This window comes from Homarus americanus, unplaced genomic scaffold, assembly GCF_018991925.1.
Source record: "Homarus americanus isolate GMGI-L3 unplaced genomic scaffold, GMGI_Hamer_2.0 scaffold39155, whole genome shotgun sequence".
Lineage (NCBI taxonomy): Eukaryota > Metazoa > Arthropoda > Malacostraca > Decapoda > Nephropidae > Homarus > Homarus americanus.
This window is the reverse complement of record NW_024737042.1, coordinates 2,621,756-2,638,877: the sequence shown is the minus strand read 5'-3', so window position 1 is coordinate 2,638,877 and position 17,122 is coordinate 2,621,756. Positions and strand designations below refer to the sequence as shown.

The window sequence follows — 17,122 nt, the reverse complement described above, 5'->3', positions numbered from 1 at the left end:
GCAAGTATAATCCCAATGGGCTACTCCTCCTCAGCAAGTGTGCTAAACACAACCTCACTATCACCAATACCTTGTTTAGGCAAACCGTCAAGTTCAAGGCTTCGTGGCATCACCCACGATCCACACACTAGCATCTCATTCACTACATTATTGTCAGAGAAAGAAATAGCCGAGAAGTCCTCATCACCCAAGCCATGCATGGCTTAAATCACTGTGACACTGATCATCGGCTCGTCAGAGCCAAGCTCTCACTTCACGTCACCCCCAAAACGGCGAAGGCAACAAGCCTCCAGAAAAGGTTTTAACACTAAGCGTCTGGAGGATCCAGCGGTAGCACTTGCCTTCAGAGAGCAGCTCCAACATGGGCTGATAAACAACCCGACAACACACAACCCAAATCTCCATTCTGAATGGGATATTCTCGACACTGTCATGACAAAAACCTGGAGAGAGACCTTCGGCCAGATCGAAAGAATGCACCACTACACCAGGACTGGTTTGATGAAAATGACCTGGAAATCTATGTACTTGTCAATAGTAAACGTGCTGCTCTTACTGACAGGCAGAACAACCCTCGGTCTCGAACCAAAGCTGATACCTACTGCAGCATGAAAGCTGCTGCCCAGCACGAACTTTGCAATTTAAAGAACGAGTGGCTTAAAAATAAAGCATGAGAAATGCAAAAAACTTGCAGATCAACACAAGATGCGTGAATTTTTTAATTCAACTAAAACACTTCATGGGCCAATCACTCATGGTGCAGCCCCCTCCGTTCATCCGACGTTAACTCCTTAATTAAAGATGAAGAATGCTTCTTTCAGCAATGGAAAGAGCTTTACCATTCGCTGCTCAATCGAAACTCCGATGTGGATGTCCTGACTAACCAGGACAGAGTTGACCCACCTCTCCACTCTCCACTCTCTCCTAGAGAATATATGGGAAAAGGAGGAAATCCCCGAGCCTTGCTTATTTGTGCCAGTACTAATATAGCCGGCGGGGTGGAGATTCGGCACCAGATGAAGGGTCTTTTCAACAAAAGACGACTCCAGGCAGGAACAAAGGTGTCTGCAGCTTCCATGACTGAAGTTCTATATGCAGACGACCTCACCCTTGTCGCTCACACTGAACGTGACTTACAGGAGATCCCAAACACCTACGCAGATGCTTATGCACACTTCGGCCTTGAGGTGAATGTACGTAACACTCAGGTTCTCTTTCAGCCTGCCCCTGGTTCAGTCACACCTCCATCATCCATCTAGCTTAACGGTACTACCCTCCTTAATATTACCCACTTTCAGTATCTCGACTCCCACCTGTCCACCACCAGGGGCATGAATAGATTCAACATCGGATCAGATGTGCATTTTGAGTCTTTGGCAGACTCCTTACCCGTAACTTCAGCTGTAGGGAACTGAAATTATTCACAAAGTTGCATGCATATCGAGCAGTGGTCCTCCCCACCCTGCTATATGGCAGCGAGACATGGTTCACATAGAGGAGGCACTTCAAAGTACTTGAAAACTTTCACCAACGTAGTTTACGTTCCATCCTCCAAGATCGCTGGGAAGAAAACAAATGCCAGTATTTTCGCTGGTACCAACTGTAGGAGCAACGAGGCTACCATTATCCATGAACAACTACGTTGGACTGACCATGTTACCCGCATGGACAACAGTAGACTGCCAAAGCACCTATTTTACAGTCACCTGACGAATAGTAAACATAAAGCTGGCGGGTAATTGAAAAAGTATCAGGATAGTCTTAAGACAAATCTGAAAAAGTGCCAAATCGACCTCCTCACCTGAGAGACGATTATTCCACACCGTAATGCTTGGAGGAGCACCACACGAGAAGGTGTCAATACTTTCCAGTTAGCCCGACTGCATACCGAGGCAGACAAGCGCCAATGCCGGAAAGACGCTGCCACCACACCCCCACCGCACCAGACGTTGCCCTCCACACGTGCAACATCTGTGGACGACACTGTCATTTCCTTATCGGCCTCTTTAGTCACCTCAGAGCTCACCAACGAAGGTGACATGCTTAATAACTCATACCATTTTCTCATAGCTGTATGATCGTCATACTCGATTCCGAGTGACAGCAAAGTAGTAGCGTGTGTGTATGCAGTAAAAATTGTAAATTTGATATATTTCCCACCGGTTTAATTATCAATAGTGATTCAATTACGATAAATGTTCTATCTAAACATTATATTTTTTGTCAGGCCTCAGTGAAGTAGTTAAAAAATATTGGTTGAAGTGTTATACTGTTCATTAGATTTAAGTTTTTCTTTCCAAATATTATCAAGACAAGTCAAAGAAGTACACTACACTATGTTTCATCCCTATTCTTAAAGAAACCTTCAACCAAGTATCAGACTAGAATTCACCATTTATTTCTAGTTATGTAATAATCATATTTAATTCAGCTGTGATATTCAATATTAGTCTCATTAATTGCCAACTAAAAACTATATAAAACAGAATAATATGTGAATCATCCCAAACAAAATATCTACTACATGTACATGTTGCCTGTAGAGAGTGCGAGGAAGTACAAAAATATAATTACTGTACATTGTCATCGAAATGTACATATTAACGCACACGAGTGCATGAATAAGAAATACAGTAACTCTGACTCATGGACGCGAACTCATACACGTATTGTAAAAACACGCACACACACACACACACACATCGCAGACATGCGAGAGACATACACATATTCACAAACAGTTCACCGTCAATGAGCCATAATATGAGAAGTAGTTTCATAACATAAAAGGTAGATCTATTATTGAAAGATTTATTAGGGTCAAGAATTTATCTTGCCTACTGTACAAACTTTACAACTGATGTTAATGGTAATTAGGAAAAGTACCCCCCCCCTCCTCCACCAGAAGGTCAGGTACTGTGCTGCGCACCCACCAGCGCACCCAAATCAAGCATCCACGAACAACCCACGCCTGTGATACCCAAAGGAGGTCACGGATATAAGAGTGTTGGTTGCCTGTGTGAGACAGTAAGGAGCGGGTCGTGGTGGTGACACAACACACAACTCGCTCAACAATTCCACAAGTGTAAGTGCTGCTCCTCGCCTTAGAGGTTGTGTATTTAGCGACGAGTGTTTTTCAGTGGTGTTTACAGTGGTTGTGAGTGTTGGTTTAGTGTTAGTGTTGAGTGAGAGTAAATGTGGTTGTTGGAGGTGGTGTGTATCCCGTGGGTCAGCTCTTAGTGGGACACCTGTCCTGCGTGCTGCACACCTGACTTGCGGTGTCGTGATGTACATCAGATTGACTGCTGTGTCGTGCTGTGTACCAGGTTGATTGCTGTGTCGTGCTAAACTTAAGACTGACTGCTGTGTCGTGCTGTACATCTGATTGTTGTGTCGTGCTAATGGCCAGACTGACATCTCTGTCGTGCTGTACACCAGATTAACTGCTGTGTCGTGCTGTACACCAGGTTGACTGCTGTGTCGTGCTGTACATCAGACTAACTGCTGTGTCGTGCTCTACTGACTGCGTCGCACCTTATGTTCAGCTACACTGTGCTCGGCTCTTCCCTTATCCTCAACCAGTGCTAACAAGTCTTAAAATTGGATTTTCATCTTACAGCTTTGAGAAAATTTAGGTAATCTCTTATTTCTAGTCTGTGTAATTAATGTAAAGCATTAAGAGGTTCGTAAGTTTATGCATTAGGTGACTTTGGAAAATACTAAAACAACAAACTCTTATTGCCTTTAAATTTGTATTGCAAGCAAATATATAAATTGGTCTATCTTTTATTTTTAATTTTATGATTTATTCTGGTTAGCGGAAGTTAATTAACTAATCGGGCAAGCATAAAGATTATCCATTAAAAGTAGTTGCATAGTGAGAAGACACTGTCAAAATATAAAAGCCACTTCCTGTTAGATTAAAATATTAAATCAAACCTCCTTTAACTTTTTTTAAACACAACTTATAAGCATTCTTCCTGGACAGTTGCATATGACTCCACACCTCACAGGGTACAAGCGGTGACGCCCGGTGCTGGTGGCTACATAACACTTACCATGCTATTGTCAGCAAGACACACGCTCGGGAAGAATCACTGCCGGTGCCTTCTATAAAACAAGTCATTATTGCTTAGTAACTGAACGAGTGACCAAGTACTGTTCAGTGATCAACTTACTTCGCACTTGAAAAACTTTACTGAAACGTGGAAAAAGACATCCTCAGGTAGCTCACTATATGTCTAGCATAAAGATCTAGGTAATTTATACCGTCACAGAGCACATCAGGTGAGTTTTGTTAAATGTCTCGCCATCACCCGGGAGTAAGTAACATAGTCAGCTACAATGTACACAGTGCGTGGGGGACTCTTGAGATGATGATAAAGTAACTTACGGTATACTAAGTTAAGGCCGCGGGCTCGAGACCTGTGAAATCTAGTGGTGTTTCGTATTTAACTCGTGTTTGTCCAGTATGCCTCTTTCCATAAATTCCCTCTTCCTAATGCTCCCAAAAAGTGATAAGTGCTTTAGCAAGTAAACTGTGTTTCGGTTGTGGAGAGCAATAATGAGATGTTCCATGCATACACACATCATCATCATCATCGAGATCAGTGATACAATACTTATGTGCGATAATTTCATGTTGGAAGTCCTTCTGTCACCAATGTTAAATGCAGTTGAGAATATTGTTTTCAGTCAATTTTTGGGGGACTGAGTAATCTTCATTATTGTAGCAACTTTTTAGGTTTTCTGAGAATTAAATATATGACTTCAGAAATTATACAGGTAGAGGGCACGAGATGGAGGTAACAGCACTCGCGTGACCCACAGGTGAAGGAGAGAGGGAGGAGGCGCCCACTTTACAAGCCTCTCCATGCTCATGATGGTAAGTCGGACTTCTCGCTGTGACGAAAAAAAAAATTCTTCCAGCGATATATATGTATGAATGAGTGAAATTTTAGATGATGTGATCGACATGACTGTATTTTATGATAATAATAATGCTGCTCTGGATGTATGGGATATGTATGTTTACTAATTTTCCTTTTGTTGACGGGCACACGTGCCAACCTTTTAGGCACGTGGAACAGTAGCGGCTGTGATGATGGTGGTGACACAGGCCGCTGTTCCTCTCGGTATCACTCAGTCTCAGCCACCAGCAGCAGGGGCACTTGTCCAGCAGCAGGGGGACGTGGTGAGTCTCCTGGATGAAGTGGCTGGGGGGCGTCTCGCTGCCTGCCATCCCATCATCCTCACACACAACATCACTGCTTCACCTCGCCTACACACCATACTTCTCGGGGTAAGACGCATGAGCTCATCAAGTTTTTAATATTATTTTAACAATCGGTGAATTTTGAAATAATAATAATTTGTATGGAAATTGCTTCGTTTGGTAGATAATTAGGCGACTAGGGGCACACTACTTTGTCTTTCTTGGCGTGATGCTGTGGTACCCAGCCAATCATCTCCAATCGACGCCAGTCGTCAGTGTATGTTTATGAACCGCAGGGGTCGGATGGCTTCTCTCACGTCCACAAAACACGTAAAATTGCACCATATAATAGTAAGTTCTTTCTGTTTAATATGCGGGAGGTTAAGCCTCACGGCTGAGAAGTTACGTAGGGTTAGGTAGGTTTCTTTGGTTAGTTGGTCAGGTGGTCTAACAATGCTTCTGCCTCGTGTTTTTCTTATCAACTAAGATTAGATTAGATTGAATTTTGAAATGACTACTTGTTAACACATTTTCCATACCTACTACAGCGTCCACTATAAAACACAGTGAAATTGCGGCGATTTTAAATTCGTTTTCTTTGAAAAATCAGCGGCTGTGAAGTCGTAAATAATTACCATATATATATATATATATATATATATATATATATATATATATATATATATATATATATATATATATATATATATATATATATATATATATATATATATATATATATATATATATATATAGATAGATATATAGTGGACTTTGTCGTAGTTATGGAAAATGTGTTAACAAGTGGTTATTTCTAAATTAAATCTAATCTAATCTTAGTTGATAAGAAAAACATGTGGCATCAGGAGTTATCAAGGTCCCAATAAGATTAATAGTAAATAACTTGCATTTTACGAATTTGCAAAATATCCATATTCAACTTAATTTTGATTACTGTTTTTTCAAACAAACCCGTTACTGACTTACAAACTTAAAATATTGTAGTTTTATTAAATGTTATTCTCAGTTCCTCTCTACGTGTTCCCACTTTCTTATCGTCAGCTGAAAGTCGAGCTTCGGCAGTTTAATGCTTGACTTTTGTGAACTTTTAAATAAATTTTTCCGCTTTTGTACAACTATCTTTGTTTTTGTTAAACTTCTCAGATCTCTCTATTACGTTGGGTGGAGATGGGAGTTGGGGAGTCAAAGAATAATAGCGCCAAATTGAAACACATGTTAATATCTATTATTTTATTAATTAAATTTTTTTTTAACCTACGGGTCCATTATACGTGGTTTATTGGCTGTAAAACCATATAAAGAATAGGTTTTTCGAGAATAATACTGGATTCCCTAAACGCTGCCTGGTGTTTGCAACTTGACATAACTAATTTATCGTATTTAATAATAAATATACTGTATATATTTTGATGAGGACCTGGTAATTAGAAAAAAGCTCAATTTCGCAAAAATTATTATGAAATTTATCCGAACTAGTCTATAATACAGTAATTTATATTATTATTAATATTAATCAAACCGCCAGAGAAAGATCAAGAATAAAATGTCAGTTATTATGAGACAATAACAGCCTCCAACCTCACGTTTTCTTAAAATGAACAAGCTCTTGATCACACATGCAGTGAAATAACATTCCCGGATTAACCCCTTCACAGCGGGAGGTTACCCTAAGCTGAATAAAATCGTCTAGCGGTAACCAGAATACAATGGCAAGTGCGTGACACGCGGTGAAAGGGTTAAAGGCAAAAACGATCTCCTTTTGTGATCTTTTATATCTTAGTCACTCAAGGACCAACAATGTACTGGTCTCAGAATGGATGAAAGTTGTTGAAAGTCTTGTGGAATAATATAAAGAGGAAATATTCCATCTCGGTTCAGTGTTGTAACTCATATTTTGTCCAACAGTTTAAGGCTGATGTTCGAGTCCCAGAAAGTAAATTGTTTTCGATAAAAAATAGTACATTAGGCTAGATAAATTTTAATAAATATAGATATCTTTATGAATAGTTCCCAATTTTCTTAAAACATTGAAGAATGAGTCATGAAACACTTTCTGAAAATTAATTTAGGATCAAAGGTTACACCAAACATTATAACCTGATCATAATTTCTTATTACTAGATTTATACACAAGGAAGAATGTGTCGGATATTATATTCAAAATTTACTGTTCCGTGGGACACCATTGTTTATATCAGCAGCTGGTTTTATTAGAATCTTTGATGAAGGCAACAACAGATGAGACCTAATAATGTAGAACCATCCGCATAGCCCAACAAAGTGTTCTTAAGATCACTGTAAAAAAAAATAATTATGTAAATCCCAAATTAAGGAAGGTCAAAGAACACTGCCATGAGGAACACCATAGAAGCCTGTCTCACTCCACTAGATAATCATTATGAACAGTCTTTTACCATCTTGTATATAAATAATTCGTTAATAAGTTCAAAGGTCTAATATGGTTTCATCCTCGCTTACTTCTTAAACCATTAAGCCGAAAATAAATACATACATATATGAGTGGTATTCTACGACAGCTGCAACAATCCATGGCCAATGCCTTTCTCATCTATGACGTGGAAACATACCTAAGGAGCTACCCATCTGGCGTCCTCATACGACATCGACCCCAAAAATCTGATGGTACTTACTGTGTCGCTTACTACGTCCTCGCCCCGCTCCCAATCCTCGCCACCGCTCTTTCTGCCATTCCTAAGACAGGTGAGCTATGGCGTTCTTACTGGTCATAAAAGAAATCGAATTTACATTATTATAGTCTGACCTAACCTAACTTAGCCTAATCTAGCTTTGTTAAAGCTAACCTAATTAGACCCAACGCCTATCCTAGCCTAAGCTGAAGATAATTCATCCTAATTCCTAATCTACCCAACCCTAACCACACCTAACATCCGTACTCCCTCTATTATGAGTAAGGTGGGTTCCTCATTACTTCTGTCTTTGATAAAGGTACAATAGCTAAATCAACTATGTGCATACTTTGTGGGAAACAATATGAGACCATGGACGATAAATTTTGGTATATGAGGGCTGTCACTAGTCACACGTAAAATTTCGGAGCATATCGACTCCTACCTGCACCGATAGTTGTTTTAGCTACTGTACAGTCAACCAAAGATACACTAACCCCACCCGGATTTACGTACTCGCAATTTTACTTGGCAATACTTGGTAAAGTAAGGCTGTTTGTAATGGGGATTGTGGTAGGTGGATTTATTTTCGGTTGTATTACTGCCAGGATAAGTATTAAACAAAAATAAGGTAGCCTTTTTTTTGTATTAAATATTAAACAAGTTACACTTTCATGAGTTAATTGCGTCTCCTCTTCCTCTCCCGGGCATGAACAGACTGGTTCCCTGGGGCCACCAGGTACTTCGTCTGCTGTACTGGGAGCAGCAGCAGCTTGGCCATCAACACCCTGGAGGAGGAACCCTCTATCCTGGCCTCTTACAACACCCTCTACGTCACGCACAACCCCTACCACGACCCCCAGGACAACAGGTCGTGGTCACTCCACCTCCTTTGTACGTAGTCTGTCTTCCTTCCTACCAACATTCTTTTCTATTGTTGCTCTTTTTTTCTCTTAAATTATTATATTGCCTAACCGATTCGCCAATTTTATATTCCAGGAAGAACATTAACTCCTTATATTGGTTTAGTTGTCATGGCCTCACGTTTCACAAAATGCGTACCATTTATTCTTCTGTGAGGAAATGTATGTTTATTGAATCATTATTCATTGTTTGGATACCAAATACTTGTTCACTAAATTGTCTATCTATCTGTATGCCTGTCTATATATCTATTTGTTTATCTGTCGATGTATCCCTTTATCTATTTATCTGTCAATCAACCACTTTCAGTTTATAAAAAAAAATCATAAAATAAATAATTATGAAAAGAAAACTATGGATGGGATTACAAAGTATACTTGACTTTAAATGTAGGATTTAAATATATTGTATATAATTCTATACAGCTCACTTTTTATTGATATGCTTCAACACTAATCGTGACGTAATCATTACAGCCAACTGCCCGTTCTGTCGGTCTGGGGAGCCAGAGGTCATCCTGAGGAACAAGTGGAGTCCCTGGCGCGGCCTTCAGCACCACACTGACCTCTTCCCTGACCTCTTCAGCGACTGTAACGGCCACGTCTTCAGGTGGGTACTGAGGGTTCTCAGTTATAATAGGTCCAGGTCTTAATGTACCCAAATTCTAAAAGACCCAATGAGTTTGGCAAGGGTAGTGCCTATTTGGACTGTGGCCCACTTATCTTACAACCAGTGCGATGGTGGGACACAGTGTGAATATAAATATCAAATAAAATTTGACGGTACAGAACAGGAGGAATCCATTATGTTTATGACACTGGAAAGACTATACAGCACATATTTTCATAATAATAATAATAATAATAATAATAATAATAATAAACATTTCTTGCTGTACGAGGACGGTGTGTGTTGTGAGACGGGTAGGTGATGGTGGAAGTGACGGTGAGATTATATTATTTCCCTCACAGGGCCGTCTCAATGAGTTTCCCTCCCTTCAGTCACTACTCATCAGGTAATAGGACACACCCATTGGTGATGGAAGACTGTTTGGACAAACGGATCATCGACACCGTCGCTCAGGTTCGCAACTTCACCTACGAGGTCAGTGGTTCACACATATTATATTATTCAGGATCTGATTACATACTAGTTCAAACCCCGTGTGATGCTAAGCTTATCACAATTTACCTGTCCGTCCGTCTGCCATATAAGTCAAACGGTACACGTGCACGGTACTGTAGCATCATGATGCACATGAAAAAAAAAGGTTCAGGTTAAATATAGAGATTTGATGGCAATCAGACTGTTGGCCATATATTAGTTATTTTAATAATAGTGATTGGTTGTACTCATTTGTTAACTGGTGGTGTGGTCGGCAGGTGTACGAGCCAACTGATGAAATGTGGGGGTACCAGTTGGAGAACGGCAGCTTCACGGGGGTGGTGGGTGAGGTGCAGCGCTACATGAAGGACTTCTCCCTCGACCTTTCTGTGACGGCTGAGCGGGAGGAGGTAATCGACTTCACTGTTGGCTACTATTGGGAACCTCTAACATTCGTCACCAGTAAGCCACAGGTAAGTGTAAAACAACCCTATGTATTTCATCACCAGCCTAATCAACCTGCTTCAGTCCACTATTGGATGATGGCCTCCCTTTTAATATATTTTTATTCTCTTTTGAGCGTCTCCTGCCCATTAGTTAACTCCACACTTCCTGAACCTTATCCACCTCGTAGTTGGTCTTTTTCCTGAATTCTCGTGTCACGTGACGGGGCTGAAAATGGCACCAAAAGATCATTCGAATGTAAATGACTGTTTTATATAAAGCCGTGCTAGATGACATAAAATTTTATTAAATTACATCGTATGTTATATGGATAGATAAATAAATCTCAATTATTTAAGAGATTTTTGGGAGATATGAAATGACGTATAAGTTGCAAAGTTTGTTTTAAGTCAACATTGCCTTGGTGGTAGCCGCTGCCGCAATGGTTGGCTCTGGTGCGTCCGTACCAGGCGTATGTGTGGCTCTCCTTCCTGCTGATGCTGGCCGCTGCTGGACCCACCTACTGGCTCCTGCAGAAGCTGTCAGGCAACTTCCAGTCCCTTCCAGGGGCCACCCTCCACATGTATGGTGCCATGTTCATGCAGGTGTGTTTATGTGTCTACGAGTTATTTGTGTATTTGCTCATGAGCATATTTGTATACATGTCTATAATAATGTTGTTTTTTGATAGTGTGTGTATGTGTGTGTGTGTGTGTGTGTGTGTGTATGTGTGTGTGTGTGTATCTTGCTGCATATGGCGTTTGAACACATCGTTTCAGTACCGGTAATACATGAGTAGTGCTTCAGCTGCTTGTGGGTTTCATCCTGTATGGGGTGAAGAACATAGATAGCTTTCTTTGTGAGTTTTGTGGCCTCCGTGTCAGCATTTTTATACCGCAAGACACAGAGTACGTCACCCGCAACAAAACATAAAGAATATTTCTTCGAAAGCTACGTATTTCAAGTATGATGTCTGTAAGAAAGAAAGATTACAAGGCAAGATAAAGAGGAATAGTCACACAGAGAGTGATGTAGAGTAAGCTAATTCAAGAAGAGTTAAAGTGGTACTAAATGTTCTTAATGTTCGAAATGGGACGGTATTTAAGCAGGTGTAGCTCTGCAGGTTATGAATGAATTTTCTTTCCTATTACCCTGTGAACATTCTTGTAGTTTATTTCTCTTGATTGACTTGAATTCGTGGACAGGGTCGACGATGGCCGTCCAGTTCGGCAGTGCGGGTGTTCTCTGCTTCGTGGCTTCTCTTCTGCCTGGTGGTGACGGTGTCTTACGTGGGCAACCTGACAGCCTTCCTCACGGTGCCGGCCCTTTCCCCGACCGTCGACAGCTTGGAGGAACTCTTAGACTCCGACTTTGTGTGGGGCATTAATGACTTTGGCGCTGCTGACTATCAGCTCTTTAAGACCAGCAAGGTATGTGTGTGTGTTTAACTAATTTTTTGGCTATTGATATTTAGATTCGTCCATTTTTTCGAATTACTCTTATTTCTATAATTTTCATATAACTTTCGATATTTGATTCTCTCAACCTCTGTATTATTTTCCATATCACTGTCTAACGACTTGCTTTTTCACTCCCCCCTCTTTCCTTCCACTCGGTATCGTCACATTCTCCACGTCTCTCCCACGGGCTAAATTATCCTTAGTCGTAATCAGTTATAGTTCTAATAATCCTCGACCCTCATGTGTCCTGGACTTGCCGAACTCTAGGTTAAATGCTGTAGTACCCAGTCCTATTGGGTTAAAGTATAATGAGGTTCAATTATAATGGCCTTAGTCCTAGTGTTTGTGTTAGGTTAGACTAAAGTTTACTAGGACTGTGACATATTGCTATTGGGATCCATTTAATGTGGATGAACCTGTAATTTTTACGATAACCCGTTTTTTATCTAAAATATAGTAGAATATTTTAGAAAATTTTCCGTGGAAGGAATATTTCCTTAGCCTCCACACTTAACTTTCAAACCCTGGTCTTCGCCACAGGTGCCACTCTACCAGGAGATCTTCCGGGGACTGACCTTCTGCCCGTCGCTGGTGGAGTGTGTCCAACAGGCCCTGGACGAACGATTTGCTTTCATCTCCTTCCAGACTTACCTGCGGGACGCCATCGCCACGTACTTCACTGACAAGAACGGAGACACACAAGTGCATTTGGCCAAGCAGAGCTTCTTCCCAGCATCTGTCGCCATTGCTATGCAGAAGGGGTCGCCCATGAAGGTAAATTCATGAAAAAGTGAGTGTTAATAATACTAATGATATTTAATGACGATGAAAATAAGTATAGCTATTATAATAATAACATAAATGATAACAATAATATACCCTTGGCCAACAGAATCATTTACAAATGTCTGAAACATTTATTTCTAATGTTTTAACTGTCTTATGCAAATTTTTCTTCACAAATTAGGTCGGTTGATAAGCTCATAATAACAGCATTTTGATATTTTGCTTTGATCTTAATGCAATTAATGAATAAGATCATCTTGCATTTGGTTTTAAGATTAGACAAATGATTGTGTGTAGAGTTTCACGGAAATTTTTTTTCTGAAATATCTTGGTGAAAATATTGAATAATTAATAATTAAGGCTTAGCGCGATGGTTTTCCTCCATTTTTTTTTGTACGAGGAAGGATAACTTAATTATTGTGTGCGTTACTTTATAAATAGTATCATTAAGTTTCTTGGTCGTAAAAATTAGTAAATTTTACCTGGTAGGGACTTTTTATAATTCATGGGCAAAGACTAAAGGGCGAAGGTTAACAATGCTTTTTAGTTCTTATTATAAAACTTGACCAACCTGCTTTGAGGGTTAAATTTGTATCTAAACTTCCTTCTTTATTTTTGAAATGTTACACTTGTTAAATAGGAGCATTACTTCTTGTGATGTTCAGTACATGAACTATATATTGACAGCGGGTTTTCGATGGCGTCTTGAAGCGGCTGTTGGGTGGAGGCTTCAACACTAGGTGGATGTCTGCGCTGATCGAGGAGCACACGCTGGCCACCCGCAGGAAGGCCGCGGTAAGTAGGGGCACACTAAGGGATACAGGGTATGTGTGACGGGGTTGAAGGGTCAAGTCAGGGTTGGTTTGTGTAGCTACGGGGCCACCTGTACGCGTATGCTGGGATTCATTGTATGGAGGACAGGTGTGAGGCAACAGTTTGTGAATCATAATTGTAAGACAGATGTAAGTCATAACACAGGTGTAACATTCTCACCTGTGTCATTCCTGTGGCCGCGTGCAGACAGCTGCAACGTTGTCGGGGGAGACGGAGGCAGTGTTGGAGGGGAATCAACTGAGCCTCACCTTGCACCACCTGCAGGGAGTCTTTTACATCTACGCCGTGGGTCTACTTCTCTCTGCTCTCACCTTCACCTGTGAGCTGATCCTCTTTGGCCTGCACAGCGGCGGCAACAAGGGCTGAGGCCATCAACCAATCCTGAAAGACGTGCTCAATATCTCTCTTCCAATTTATTCGTATGCAACAGAGTTGTTCTTTTAATCTCTACTGACAATAGATGTACAGTACAGTACCTTTATTTTTAGTGATCTGTCTATAGTAGGTTATCAAATTTACATATCAGGCAAGTAATGTATCCATCATACGCACTCTGTGTTTATGTATATACTAAAATTTTATAAATTGATGGCTTTATTTTACTTAATACATTAAACAAACCACTTTTTATTAATGAAATAGATTGGACCAAATAAGAATTCATATATGTACTCTGTATATTTACATATATTTAAAGGAATTCTTGGATTGTTAAAATTCTAGAATGTAATATCTTTTGTTGATGGTTTACGTATTGCTGGAGTTCAACAACGAAGGTCTTTAAGTAGGTGCTTTAGGATAGTTGGTACATTACTAGAAATCAACAGTTAAGAGAGATACATCTTACTGGTGGTTGTTAGTGTGTACGTGTGCTCGGTAGGTTACTTACTGTTTACCATAAAGATTGAGGCTATGAAGACTTATTCCTTAAAACATCTGTCACTGAGTCACTCTATTGGTACTCTCACCATAGTGGCACTCTTATCGTAGAGGTATTCTTATCCTCGTGTCACTAACCATACTGACACTCACCATACTGTCACTCACTATACTGACACTCACCATACTGTCACTCTCACTATACTGCCACTCACCATACTGTCACTCACTATACTGTCACTCTCACTATACTACCACTCACCATACTGTCACTCTCACTATACTGACACTCGCCAAACTGTCACTCTCACTATACTGACACTCATCATACTGGCACTCTCACTGACACTCGCCATACTGGCATTCGCACTATACTGACATTCATTATACTGACACTCACTATACCGACACTCACCATACTGGCACTCTCACTATACTGACATTCATTATACCGACACTCACTATACTGACACTCACCATATTGACTCACTATACTGTCACTCACTATACCGACACTCACCATACTGGCACTCTCACTATACTGACATTCATTATACCGACACTCACTGACTCACCATATTGACTCACTATACTGTCACTCACTATACTGACACTCGCTATGCTGACACTCGCTATACTGACACCATACTGACACTCCCTGTGCTGACACTCACTATACTGGCACTCACCATACGGGCACCCTCACCATGCTGGCACCCTCACTATACTGACACCCTCACCATAGTGGCACCCTCACTATTCTGACACTCCCTATACTGGAACTCGCACTATACTGACATTCATTATACCGACACTCACTATACCGACACTCCCCATACTGACACTCTCACTATACTGACATTCATTATACCGACACTCACTATACTGACACTCACCATATTGACTCGCTATACTGACACTCACTATAGTGACACTATACTGACACCATACTGGCACTCCCTATACCGACACTCACTATACTGACATTCATTATACCGACACTCACTATGACACTCACCATATTGACTCGCTATACTGACACTCGCTATACTGACACTCACTATAGTGACACTATAGTGACACTATACTGACACCATACAGACACTCCCTATACCGACACTCACTATACTGACATTCATTATACCGACACTCACTATGACACTCACCATATTGACTCGCTATACTGACACTCGCTATACTGACACTCACCATACTGGCACTCATTATACCGACACTCACTACACTGACAATCACTATACTGACACTCACCATACTGGCACTCATTATACCGACACTCACTACACTGACACTGGCACCCTCACCATACTGGCACCCTCACCATACTGGCACCCTCACCACCTCCACATCCCCTTTACCCATCACTACACTGGCGTCTCTTAAAGACTTTACAGTAGTAGTTCACTCCACAGTCTTCACAAGGTACTGTATAAGCCCCTAATAAAAAAGTGTCTTTAACTTTTTTCCGTCTTTACAATATGAAACATAGGACGAAATTCTTTGGTATATTATCCAGTCCATCGTCATATGTTAGTATGCCTGCTCCCCATTTTTGGTAACAGTATTCATATATATATATATATATATATATATATATATATATATATATATATATATATATATATATATATATATATATATATATATATACATATGTATTGTAAAATATCTTAAGGAATAAAATTTAAATTACTGGTTATTTTGATATTCTGGCAGTTCTTTCCGAAAGCATTGGTTCAACACTGCTCACAGAATCACGAACCACATCGATGCTTTTGGGGGTGGACAATAAATTTCATCACTTCCTTACTAACCTTACAAGTTACACCACTGTTCTTACACACTGGATACCTTTATCCTGAAGTTCCATCTGCGAAGAACATAATTAGAAGTAGGAGAAGAACTTTACCAGCAGCAAAAAAATAATAGGAACACAAATAAAGAGGAAGACACCGACCTTTATTATCTGTCTTTGTCAGCTGTTTTATTCTTCCTCATTAAATTTTCACTTTTCATCAACTTGCTTTATTTATCACCACCTGATGTCTTTATTTTCTATTGGTTGAATTAAACAAAAAATAGCTGGTGGAAATAAACAATTTAACCAGATAGCTCATTATACCATTTAGGATCAAATGTTGATTGTCTACACAACTATTCACGGTTAGTAAGAGAGGGCGACCCAATTCACTCACACTCGCACACACACACACACACAGGCACTCAGTTCCGTTTATACTAGTCATCACAGTCAAGGAAACATCAGAACTATGCTCTCTCGACATATTCACCCTTCCGTAGACACAATTGACATGAGGTTTCTACATTTGTGACAGTCGGGCAGCCAGGTATGGACGCCTAACAGTAACACGGCACCTTCCCTTGTATATAAATAAAGTAATTAAGTTTACTTATGAACTAACATTGACTATTGTTGTTGAACTAAAGTAATACATAGATATCAGTAACTTCAAATGAAATCTGGTGGTAAAGATCAAACATGTAAACGGTGAGTTACTAATTACGAATATGACATAGAAGATATTATAATTATCATTTCTCGTATTAGTAATGGAAGTCATTGGGTTAATGATAGGAAATAAATAAACGAACGACGACAGCAGACCCATTCATTGAACGACTCGGCAGCCACATAGTTATTGAATATGTTTACACCAAGAGTAATTACTTTCTACCATGCTATTCCCCTTCATCTCTCTCTATAGTATTTGATATCATTCTCTGACGTGACTAGCCCATCACACAGCCAACTTTAACGAGAGACACTC

At 40.1% G+C, this 17,122-nt stretch overlaps 1 protein-coding gene across 1 annotated transcript; it reads left to right on the top strand.

Moving 5' to 3' along the window:
- The first annotated feature begins 4,785 nt into the window (after nucleotides 1-4,785).
- On the top strand, nucleotides 4,786-15,889 carry LOC121872579 (glutamate receptor ionotropic, delta-1-like). The gene is made up of 12 exons (XM_042375411.1): nucleotides 4,786-4,885; nucleotides 5,078-5,302; nucleotides 7,774-7,957; nucleotides 8,602-8,778; nucleotides 9,285-9,417; nucleotides 9,780-9,912; nucleotides 10,191-10,385; nucleotides 10,788-10,961; nucleotides 11,562-11,786; nucleotides 12,357-12,590; nucleotides 13,290-13,397; nucleotides 13,623-15,889. The coding sequence occupies exons 1-12, from the start codon at nucleotides 4,874-4,876 to the stop codon at nucleotides 13,800-13,802; spliced, it is 1,980 nt and encodes a 659-aa protein (XP_042231345.1). The 5' UTR covers nucleotides 4,786-4,873; the 3' UTR covers nucleotides 13,803-15,889.
- The last annotated feature ends 1,233 nt before the right edge of the window (nucleotides 15,890-17,122 follow it).